The 11,635-nt window shown below is 53.2% G+C and overlaps 2 protein-coding genes across 4 annotated transcripts in view; both read right to left on the reverse strand.

The window, feature by feature from the left end:
- ABHD17A (abhydrolase domain containing 17A) overlaps positions 1-368 on the reverse strand; it is a 7,834-nt gene extending 7,466 nt beyond the window's left edge. For 2 of the 3 annotated variants that reach the window (XM_010566597.1, XM_010566594.1), the window contains exon 1: positions 303-338. The gene's annotated coding sequence lies outside the window, so the exon portion shown is untranslated. Of the gene's footprint in view, positions 1-302 lie in introns of all 3 variants that reach the window. The other variant, XM_010566595.1, reaches the window with a different exon arrangement.
- Positions 369-2,462: 2,094 nt separating this feature from the next.
- LOC104831193 (AN1-type zinc finger protein 5-like) lies at positions 2,463-11,166 on the reverse strand. Its single transcript, XM_010566598.1, has 6 exons — positions 10,959-11,166; positions 9,638-9,818; positions 8,106-8,199; positions 7,255-7,373; positions 5,485-5,595; positions 2,463-3,663 (listed from the first exon to the last, which is right to left on the reverse strand). Exons 2-6 carry the CDS (start codon positions 9,786-9,788, stop codon positions 3,515-3,517), a joined length of 624 nt encoding a protein of 207 aa, XP_010564900.1. The 5' UTR covers positions 9,789-9,818; positions 10,959-11,166; the 3' UTR covers positions 2,463-3,514.
- Between the last annotated feature and the right edge of the window lie 469 nt (positions 11,167-11,635).

An 11,635-nucleotide genomic window follows, 5' to 3' on the forward strand; every position in this document is an offset into this window, starting at 1 on the left:
CACTGACCGGTGTGGCCCCACCCCCACACTGACCGGTGTGGCCCCCCCCCACTGACTGCTCTGGGCCTCCCCACCCCCACACAATGACCGCTGCGGGCCTCCCCACCCCCACACACCGACCCGCGTGGGCGCCCCCCACGACCCCTGTGGGCCCCTTAAACACATACACCGACCGGTGTGGGACCCCCCCCTCCCCCACTGACCCGTGTACGGCCGCCCCGCGACCCCACAGACACCCCCAGCACCCACTCGTGCCTCCCCAGCCGAGGCAGCCCCGTGTCCGTGTGTGTACCCCCCGGTACCTGGACATGATCCGCCGCGGCCCGGCCCGGTCCGGGCCCCCCCCCCGCTTTCGGGGCTGCCGAAGGGACGGGCGGCCGCTGCGGTCCTCCCAAGCGGGGGCGGCGCTGCACAGCGACTTGCCTAGCCCCGCCCTCTCATCTCCAGGAAGTGACGCTCTCGCCCCGCCCTCGCTGCCAAGGGAACGGCGCGGTCTTCCCTCGGGGTTGCTTTCTCTTCATGGCTGCCGGGGTGGTCAGCACCCCGGGACGTGCCCGGGGTGGGGGAAGAAGCCCACGGATAGAGGCCACGCATGGCCAGGATATTTCCCCCTCCCAAATCCAGATGCCAAACACAAGAAATGGATACGGGGGGGGGTTGGGCCCGGGCCTAGGACCCCCCACCCCAACGTGGGGTCCCACTCCAGCCATACAAACACGAGGGGAGAGACAGCAGCTCCCCCACCAAGGGGGAATTTGGTCTTCCAGGGCCTAGGGGTATCGGATACTGCCCCAGAACACAGCCTGTGTACTGGGGTGGTGGGAAGAGAAACCGGGAATCTGGGTGTTCCTAACCCCCACCAGCGCTGGGCACGGTTAGTTATTAGCCATAGGGAAACTGAGGCACAGAACCCCACCAGCCACCCCAGAAGAGCCCCGATCTGAGCCGACGCCGGTGCACGACACATCCGCGCCCATAACAAATCATCCACAGCATCCAAGCAAACTAGACTGTATTAATATTTACACTTACGAAGAGAAAGGAAATAAAAGGGAAAAAGGTAGGTGGTGAACAAGCAGGCAGCTGCCCTTTTGCTGCATGGGCTTTCCTGTTGCACCCATGGGAGCTGCTTCCCCTCCCCAGGGGCTCGCAACCTTCGTGCGAATGCAAGGCAAGGAGTGGTTGCAATTCCTCACAGCTTCCTCCCTGAGAGTGACGGCTCATTCTTAGCCAAAACCTCAACAGTGAAACCCAGCCTCACCACGCACCGCCGGCACCGCGCTTACGGCCCGGGTGCGTTCTAGCACTAAAACGTGCCGCCACTCGCGTGCTCCGGATGTGACGCCGATATTGCCCAGAAGCAAAAACCTGAGGAAAAGGCTGGCAAGAGCCAGCCTCGCCTCTGCTCCGCGCTGGCGGGGGATTTGCATCATTTTTGGAGGTCTGAATCCTCCCAGCAACACCGTATGGCAGTAGCTGCTGCAGGGCGCACGCCACTTCAGCTGAAATCAGATAGGAAAAACGAAACCTTCGGAACCATCCCCCCACAATCACCGTATGTGGAGGAGGAAAACAGCGCTTGGAAGGAGCTGCTGTGATGTCCCCCAGCTGCCGGTTCGGCCCCTGCGGCTCCACTCTCCAACGCCCTTATATGAGCCGATGCTGAGGGAAATGCTTCCAAAGTGTGGGCTGGCCAGAAGCGGGGCAGAGGCTGCTGCTTTTCCCCAGGGACTCATCTGGGTTTCTCTGCTTTTGAGACTGCCGAGAGCCCTGCAGCCGCAGCCCCACTCCTGGTGTTCCCAGGGAGAAGAGCCCCCCAGGGTGGGTGCAGACCCTGCATGGTGCTGGGGTGGCTTTTGGTGCTCCCCAGGAGCTGCCGCCTGCCTTGCACTGTGTACCCGAGCCCTGAGTTTTCCTTTCTAACAGCCCCGGAGCCCTCCATGTGTTTTTTCTGGAGTGCTTCCGAGCCCAGCATCTGGCTTTACCTGCAACCCAGAGCCTTCCACATGTCTGCATGTGTGTGTGCAGCCCAGAGACTTCCAGATGCCTTTTGGGGTACTTAAGTCCTCTGAGCACGTTCACTGTACCCCAAAGCTCTCCTTTTGCTTTCCCTTACACCCCAGAGCCCTCCCTGAGCCTTCCAGCACCCCCGGGATCTCTACAAGTCTTTCAGTGGGCTCAGAGCCTTCCAAGTGCCTCTCCCTGCTTCCCAGGGCTATCCATGGGCTTTTCTGAAAGCCCCCGCCTGTACTTCTGGGCACCCCAGGACCCTCCTCATGACTTTTCACATGCCCTGCAGCCCTCTACGTGCCTTTCCCTGTGCCCCATCTCCCTCTATCCAGCTTTCGGAGCATCTCCCGGGGATCCGGCCCTGCCTCTCATCCCACAGGGACAAGCAGCGAGGCGAGAGAGCAGAGCAGTTGGGTGGGCTTCCCAAACCAACATGCTCATAGGGGAGAAAGGCTCTCGCCAAGCATCAGCGTGGCCCACAGGGGAGGAAGGGTCCCCACCATCCGCCTGTGTGCAGGGACAGGAAAGGAAGCGGAGGTTTGACGATCTGAGCTTTGTGCACAACCCTGATGAGAAAGAATCGTGTAAGGCAGAAGGCAGGGAGCAGAGGGGAGAGGAGAGGCGCAGGCACCACTGCATTACGACAAACCTCACTTGGGAAGCGGCCAGCAGTTATTCAGGGGGTGTTGAAGGATGGGAGGCTGGTGCAAGGGTGTCCCACAGCCCAGCCATGTCCCTGGACGCAGCAGGCTGGCTCCCTCCCTGCGGCAAGAGGCACAAGGCAGCGAGCAGTACTTTCCTAAAGGTCCTGACCTGTGGCTGGAGCACATCTACATCGCTTCAAGCCACAAAATAACTTTACTGTGCCAGTACTCTGCTGTTTAACCACCTCGGTGCTTCAACAACAGTGTCTCAAAGGGAGGAGAGGCGTATTTGGGACGTTAAATCTACAGAATCATCTCTTCTGCATCTGAGACCAAACACCTCTTGGGGAGCAGAAGGCAGCCTTGCTGCTGGGATTTCCCAGCTCCCGGTTTTACATCCGCCACAAAGAGACGGTGGGGCAAAGGGAACAAAGTCCAGCGGCTGCTCACGGGCTCCAGCTGCAAGTCCCAGGTGGTTCGCAGGACTCAGAGCTGTGGGCCGAAGGGAAAGGCTGCCTGGCAGAGCCCTGCTGCCTGCGCCACACAAACCGCCCCGGCGGAAGACAAGTCCGAAGATCTTAGCACTGGAGTGGTGGGGCAGGATGGTCCCTTTTCCTTTGGGAAGCTGGTTGAGAAGGGATCAGCTGAGCTGTGGCTGTTGGACAGGCAGGAAGGGAGATAAGGAATGCCAACTGTCTGCCAAAGAGGTGCGGGGACTCCCCATGTCCTGGTGCTGGTTCATGTGTGCTGCTGGAGTCCCCATCGCACCAGCGATGGGGCTGGGAGGAAGAGGAGGAAGGCTGGGAGGAAGGGGAGGAGCACCAGGCCACCTGGCTGCAGTTCAAGCTGCTCAGCCCCCTTCACAACTTCTGGATCTTCTCAGCGATAACGATGGGGTTCTCCTTACGGATCTTCTCAGCAGCTTCTGCCTTGTAGTCGTAGGGGCAGGCGTGCATGTCGGAGTACCGGTGAATGGCACAGAACAGGTTCCCACACCGGCAGTCGAAGCCTGAAGGGAGGAAGAGCAGAGACACAAAGCCGCGTCAGTCCTCATCCAGCCAGACAGGAAGACGGCAGGGCCCTGCTCTTTCCTGCCAGGCCAGGAAACTCCACTAATGCAGAAAGATGGTCAGATGAGGGAGGGGGCCGCTGTCCCCGACAGGCGAAAGGGACTCTCAGTATAGGGGAAGACCACGGGTGGCTCTTTGCTTTCCTCTGGCTTAGCAGCTCCCGTGAGCGCACGCATGCTCTGGGCAGCCCCAGCTGCCACGGCAGTGGGAAAGGCTCCCAGAGCAGCTGCTCTCTGCACTCCCCAGGGACAAGGGACATGCCAGGGACTGCACAGTGCCAGATTGCTGATCCAGACCAGGCTCCCCAGGCAGCGAGCAGGCAGCCCCAGCTGGAGCCGAGCCCTCCAAGCCAGCCTGACTCCCCAGGCGTCACACAGCAGCATCTGAACTGACCAGCAGTAAGCCAGCAAGCAGCAAAACCTTCACCTTATTAGGATCACTTTTGAGCTATTTAGGCTTCAAAATTAATAATTTAGTCACTTCACTTGGAGACAATGCTGTTCAGAAGTGCTACCGTTATCACAGCACACTGGGAAACTGAGGCAGGGAGCAGAGGGAGGGTTTGCTGCAGGCAGCATATCAGCTCCCCATCACACTGGCAGTGAATCATGCTCTTTCCTTTCACATCTTTCCAACCACAGGCTGTAAAGAACACAAACACCTTGCTACGAGGTGCCAGTTTCCTCCTATTTGAGAAAACTCATTTTATCCTAAATGCCCTGAATTCACAGGAGTTCTCTGCAAGTTGATTCCTAAAGGAGAGGAAACTTCTCACAGTTTGAAGCTCTTAAGGAAACACTCATCCAAAGGCTGGGCACAGAGCACCCTGCCCAGTCTCAGGCTTATAAACCCACATTTATTCTAGGACAGTGCCCTCAAATCTCCAGGCAAGCTCAAGTTCCACAGTGCCAGGCACTGGGCAAACCTCCCGGGCCAGACTCTGCCAAAGCAGCTTACATCAATGAAAACAGAAGTGTGCGTGCAGTCCCTGGCTGCTGAACGCACCGAGGAGGCTAAAGAGGTGAGGGGTCCGCTAGAACAGCATGACCTGCAGTTATGGAGTTAACTTTTTCCAGGGAAACACTAAATGCCAGAGTCAATTTAGGGGAATGATGTTTTTATTAACAAACCACAGCGAAGTTAATTGCTTCACTTTCCAGGGGCAGTTTTCCCATTGATAGCAGTCACCTGACACCATCTCAGTACCTCTTTCTTCAGCTTTACAGGCTGAACACTGAGAGCCATCCTGCTCTCAGGAAGCTAACAGTGGAAGTCAAGTAGCATTAACAAATGGGATGAGTCTTGAGTGGGATTTTCAGTTTGGGTCTAACTCAGTTCATGTCACTATTATGAAAGCTTTACTGCTGGCTTGAATAGGAGCAGAATTAGATCCACAATGAGCACTACCTTTGCTTCTACAAGCAGCTTTTGCCAAGCAGCAGAAATACCCAAGAGGCACTGCTCCATCCAGTTCTGCAATCCTGCATCCAAGGGCTGGCAGGGACCCTGACAGTGAGCAGCAGACTCCCTGGACTACTGCCTCGGACAGCGCTGTTCACAGGTTGGAGTTCCCCTCCCATCTCCCCTGCAGCACCACATCTTGTGGATGTAGAGTACTTTCTGGAGAGGTACCTCCAACCACTGACCCATGCCAACCCTCCAAACGCAGGCAGTACCACAGCACAAGCAGGTCTGTTCACAGGGCTATGAAGCCAGACTACTTAGGCCACAGGCAAGTTTTCCCACAGACAGGTTCTTACCAGTTAGCCCTATCTTCTTCCGGCAAGTGAAACAGCGATTCTTCTTCTGTTTCGGTTTTTCTGAAGCTGTCTTGCCCTCAGCTTTGTTCTGGGATATTTCAAGCAGGGTACCTGAAAGAGAAGCAAGAGTTTTGCTACCCTTCTTGATAAACCAAGCAACACAGTCATTTCACTACAGGAGTTGCTTGAGGCCCTACCGATTCTGGGTCTGTGCCAGACACCTCCATGTGCATGTTGCCCTGGCCAACATACCCCAAACTGGAAGATTTTCCTTGTTCCACAGAGATCTACACCTCACACAGCCTCATGTTTTCTCTCTGTTTCAAATTCCTTAAGTCCAAGGCTCAGAAACATCAAGGAGATATTACGGTTTAGCTAAGGCATATGCAAGGTAATGTGATGCCGTTCAGCTCCTGATGAGAAAAGGTAATACTAAGTAGAATTACCTGGTGCTTGCCATAGGTTAAGCATGCATCTGGACAGTCACTACAGCTTAGCTGACATACAGTAACTCAACTGCACAGCTGAGCCTAGAGTTAATCTTCACAGGAAAAAAAAGTTAACCCCTTGTAAGTACTACTAATTATTTTTGCTGACTCTTATGTAAGCGTTCCTCGTATGTAGGTCTCAGAATGCTTTACACAGATACTCATCACTGTCTCTAATCTACCAAAGGAAAACTGAGCTCTGAAAGCCAGATTGTTAAAGGTCACTGATGCTTAGCAGGATTTCCTGCAGTACCTAAGCAGGTTAGAGAAGTCAACAGGAGGGAGGAGCTCCAACTGCTAGCAGATACACACCTGCAGTGCAGGCCGCTCTGAAAATCAGGCTAAGGATACAGTCAGAGGCGGAGACAGCTTTGTGGATCTGACCCTAAACAACTTCCTAAAAATTGCACAATCACAAGAAAGGGGCAGGCTCTTCCAAGCCTCTCTTTCACCAAATAGTCCCTCACCTGCCTGTTGTAAATTGTCTCCTGGGCTTGCAGGCAAGGGATTACCAAATCCAAAATGCACAGTCATATGCAGTGACTACAGCCTGTTTTTTTAGCAACCAACAACCCTTGGGGGTTTTTTAGCTTTCAATGCAAGCGAACTGGCAGCTGAACTAAAGGAGGGTGTCTCCAATGCAGCGTCACTTTGTTATGGCTCTGTTGCAACACCATGGCTCACCCTGTAACTCATCAACTGGAGGACGTACCCCGCTGCACAATGACACCTGTGCTACTCTATCACTTCAAGGCACCCACTTTGCAAACAAAGCGACAGCGTTAACACTCCCCTCTGAAGGGCAGGTATGCCCCCAATCACACAGGAGGACAACAACCAGGCCAGCAGCTGCCCCTGAGCACGAAACTCCTGTCTCCCAAGACTACACTAGGTCCGTCTCCTTTCCTCTCTTAAGAGATGGCAGGGAATTGCAGCCAACAACAGCCGTGCAGCAGGCTGTGGGACGCTCCGGGCTTTCTGCCATTCACTAGGATAGGCGTCATGGAAGATTATCCTCCTGCCAGTGAGTCGAGGGCTGGCAGCTACTCAGCCCTCAGCCCACAAAGCAATCTCTATCGGCCTGCCCTCAGGCACAGCATTTTCTCTCCTCCCTGTTTCAGAAACAGACAAACTGTTTTCTCCTTAGCTCTCTTGCTAGGTGTACCTTTCCTGCCGGGAGGTAACAACTGTCCCCTGGAGTTAGTGGCCAGTATTGTACGTGCTGCTCAAACCAACTTCGGTATCACTCAGGCTTGTGCAAAGGCCAAACCAATCAGTCTACCTGATGAGGAAGATGCTGATGAGGCCTCTTCTGTCTTGATAAATTCTTCTGTCTCACTGCTGTTTTCTTCTCTGGATATGCTCATGGCCGTCATCTGATGGGTCACAGGAGTCTGAGCACTGGGAGCATTTGCAACAAACAAACAAATAAACCATAAAGCAAACACAAGTATCTTCTTTTGATGAACAGTTATGTGGGAGAGATCTTCAGCCCATAAAATTAATTTAATTATACTCAGAGGTAGCTCAGGAGTACAGCAGGCTAATTCCCCTTGAGATTTGGGATCAAAGTTCTTTATAGCCACAAATGGACTGAATCTGGGATGATCTCAGTTTCCTTTTTCACCCAATTAAAGCCAAGGCAACAGCCCATCCAAACAAGTCCAGGGACAGAGAAACAGTTATGAGTCAGGACTGTAATGCAATGGTAGAGCTCAATGCAGTACTATCTTCCCTCCTATCAAACATGACCAAGGTCCCTAATCCTCCTGTCGCAGCTTCCAGACTGGATCACCACCAGGTGCTTTCACTTAGGACTGAGTGGAAACCAAAGAGTTTAACACAGTTAGTGACAGACAAGGTGCACTAGCTCCAAAAGAACCAGGGTGCCACTTATTTTACTACAGGTTTTAATTTACTACCAACCCTCTGGTACCCGACCCTATGCATCAATCATCATCATCACGGACATTTCAATCCTCCAGACAAACCAGGGTCACAATGAACAGTGTTTGATCCAGCCTGCTTTATAGATCCCCTTGGCCATACGAAGGATCAGAGCCTACCTCTTGTGTCCCGGAGCTGGTTTTTAGCATGGCTGTAGATCCACCCCTCCGTAGACTATGCCCCTACCTGGCTTTCGCATCCTCAGGTGTGGAGTCTCCCTCTGCACGCTGCCCTGCAATTGAATCTGAAGCCATGGGGCTGCTGTTGGGACCACTGGGTGCTACGAAACAAGATCACAGTCTTGGTAAACTCTTAAAAATTTCAGGAAGTTCCTTGGGTGCTTGACAGCCAAGGAGAACGCAGGATGAGCACTTTCAGCAAGCTTTAGCCTCCTGCTCCCTACCGGGAGCTGGGAGGGCACACCCCTGTTGGGATCACTCCCAGACCCCTTATGCTTATACTCTCCCCTCCAAATTTGTGCATAGGTCTCTGTGGGGATAAGACATCAGGGCTGGATGGACCTCACCATGACCCAGTGCAGCTATTCTTACATTAGATCAGGAAAGAGTCCTTGTATCAGGATCATAACTTCCCTCTGAAATTAGCTGCTTGTCTTCCTGAGAACTGCAGGCCTCATTTATGGAGAGCTGTTCAGCTCCTCAGGATCTGCAAGCTCCTTTTTGAGGGATGAGGGTTTATTCGCAGGAGTTATGTGCTGAAAGCCTTCCTTTACTCTGTGTTTTTTTAACATCTGGTAAAATCTGACTTCAGTCACCCATGACACCTCCATCATTCTTTGATTCCCCTTCTCTTCTTCAGCATTGCAAAGCAAACTCCACATCAGCATAATATTCTCCTATCTGTATAAATGAAAGTGCTGCAGTTACCAGCATACCCTGAACCCAACGCTACTTTGCAGCTTCTCTGAGGTGTAAGAACCAGATCCTCATCTGCTGAAAGGAACTGGTTTTAATAAAAATATGTTGGTTTATGCCAGCCAAGGATCTAAGTCAGGGTCTTTAAAAGAACCCTTTGTCAAGAAGAGCTGTGTTCCTAATACATATTTTGGGTGGGTAATTCAAGGAAAGCCATTATTACACTCAGGAACAAAACTGTGGAAGATCTCTAGAAGGCGTTTCTCAGCAATATTGCAAAGTCTATACATGGGGAATCTGCACAAACTCTCAGCACAAGAAAATCCTGCTAATGATGGAAAGAGCATCCTTTCTGCGCACCTAGCTGCCTCCCAGCTCGGTGATAGATCAGCTATCTTTAGCTACAAGAAACAAATCTTTTATGTCATTGCTTTTGATTGTCAATGCTGTTAAGATAAGAAAATTATACAAACCCAAAAGGCCAAAAGCTTCCCAAATAAAATTTCATTTCAGGGATCTGTTGTGGTTCCCAGCAGTCATCACATAACTCAGGGAGCAGGAAATAGCTAAAAATCTAGGCCACTGTTAGTGCAAGTGAAGTTTTACAGTTTACTGGAAGGTGCTGACTGGAACAGGTCTTCACAAACAGCTGGGGCTGGGAAGAAAACAACTGACCCCCTTACAGGGAACAGAAGCACTCAAAGGCTTGGGTCTTTGATTTAGAGGCTTGGGTCTACAGAAAAAGGGAAAGACATGAGTTTTCTAGGAGGGAGTAAATCTGCTGGTGGCCAGTTTGCATCCATGCACCCATTTAAGATAGATTTCTCAGAAAAAATCCTCTACCTGGGGGGTTTATCCGGTCACTGCTCTGCTGTCTCTGCAGAAACTCCTTATAGCAAACAGAGCACATCCCGTTGGTCCGGGGACTGCCATAAAACCCACAGCCTGTGGTACACAACAGAGGCACCTGGGTTTGGTTTGTCTCCTGAGCCATCCTCTCTCCTCCAAGGCACCAAGCTACAAACAGGAATAAAAATGAGACAGCTGTTAGGGCCAGAGCACTCGTTCATTGTACGCTGCAGCTGATCAGGAAGGAGCACAAAGGATCCCGAGAGAGTCCGGTTCCTGCATGTGCACAACAATGCGATCCGAGTCCCTCGAGCACAGGATACCCAGGGCTTGTAAGCAGCCACAGGATCCGGGTCCTGGGACCTTGAGCCATCCAGAGCTCAGCTGCCAGGAGGCTGCCCAGAGCTGGGCTGAAAAGACGACAGGAACCGGCTCCCAGTACTCCCTCCTTGCACCACGAGGCTCCCTGAACTCCTGGTGAAAGACAAGCCTGTACAACCTGAACGATCCCCTCCCCAACGGTAACAAGAAGTGCCATCGGTAACAAGAAGTGCCATCGTAGCATGACTAATGACTCCTGCAAACAAAGAATGCCACTCAAACAGCCAGTGTCCAGCCTAATTAGTTACATTTTGCGCTTAGTGGCGTTTGTTTTCATTTCAAGCCTGTTTTTTAGTGCTCAGGAAGATGATGCAAGCAATGCAAAAAGAACCCATTGACTCTCAGTTTTGACATACTCATGTATTTCCCGACATACGCTGGCAGATAAGGGGAACATTAGCATAGTTAGGCTGGAAATAAGGATAAGGTTTCTTTCCAGCAGTAAGACGTGATTCTGGAACACCTTCCCGGGGGAAAGAGCAGACACAGTGAAACCTACTTTTAAAATGAATCTTATTAATTTCTCTCTGGATCACATGCAGTTACCTCTAAACCCAGGAACTGGCCCCTTCCAGCCACACGTGGTGTGGCATTTACACGGCCAAACTGCACTGCACCCCTTCAAACGAGAACCAGACGCACTAACTCCCAGCAACAACACCAATTCAGACATGTACAAACAACGTGGCCGCAGCTGGTCCAGCTTTGGCAGAGGACAAGGGGAAGAGGACGTTTGCGGGACCACAGTGGGTGCAGGTGGCTCCAGCTCGGGCACAAAGATGCAGCGTTGCTACTGGGAGTCCCCAGCAGCGATCCCCTTTGTGGGACGCGCAAAGTATCCACCACTTCACAGCTAACTCTGCCGCTTTCTTTCACACTCCAACAAAACTTGCTCCACCAAGGGAATAAAACAACGGGAACATGAAATAATTACCCTCCCAGGAGCACTCCCGTGGGATGGAAGTGAATCAGCTTTGTTTTATTCTTCCTTGTCCTCAGCTGGGTGATACAAATCTCCGCTATGCAGTCAGGGCTCCCCTTGCAGACCTCAGACCAGTGTTCCCATTACCAAAGCAGGGGTCCTTCCCAGCCCAAGCAGACCTCTCCTTCGGCACCAGCAGCCAAGGGAGCCTCCTCTGCACCGGACCTGGCAGGCTGAATCCCCGCAGAGGTAACCGGATGGTAACCCCCGCCACACACGGACAAATTTTCAGGAGTTGCTTCTGATTTCGAGCGTCCCTGGAGAGAGAAGGCGACGACCGCTGCGATTTGGACGAGTTCAGCTCTCCCTCAGGAAGCCGCCTTAGCCAGCAGCCCAGGGGCGACCTGCAGTGGGAGCCGAGCGACACACGGCTTCACCGCAAAACCAGCTGAAATGAACCGCGGGGGAAACCGAACCGCTCCCTCTCCCGCTGCTCTTGCCCCTGCACCCCGAGCCCGGGCAGGCCGGGCAACCCACCGCTTGGCCAGGGAAAGCCGCAGGCCACCCGCCCACCCCGTCACCCTCCGGCCGAGCTGGCCCAGCCGCTGCCCGGTCGAAGGCCGGCGCTGCCCCGGAGATCATGTCGCCCCGTGCCGCCCCCGCCCTCCATCCCCGCGGCCGGGCCCCGC

The sequence above is a fragment of the Haliaeetus leucocephalus genome, unplaced genomic scaffold (genome assembly GCF_000737465.1).
Source record: "Haliaeetus leucocephalus isolate CR32 unplaced genomic scaffold, Haliaeetus_leucocephalus-4.0 Scaffold215, whole genome shotgun sequence".
Lineage (NCBI taxonomy): Eukaryota > Metazoa > Chordata > Aves > Accipitriformes > Accipitridae > Haliaeetus > Haliaeetus leucocephalus.

Coding starts and splice junctions, on each gene's coding strand:
- LOC104831193 (XM_010566598.1), bottom strand. CDS start 9,788: ATGGCTCAGGAGACAAACCAAACCCAGGTGCCTCTGTTGTGTACCACA. Junction 7,374..8,105: donor CCTGAGGATGCGAAAGCCAG/GTAGGGGCATAG, acceptor AAATGCTCCCAG/TGCTCAGACTCCTGTGACCC. Junction 5,596..7,254: donor ATCAGCATCTTCCTCATCAG/GTAGACTGATTG, acceptor CTTCTCTTTCAG/GTACCCTGCTTGAAATATCC.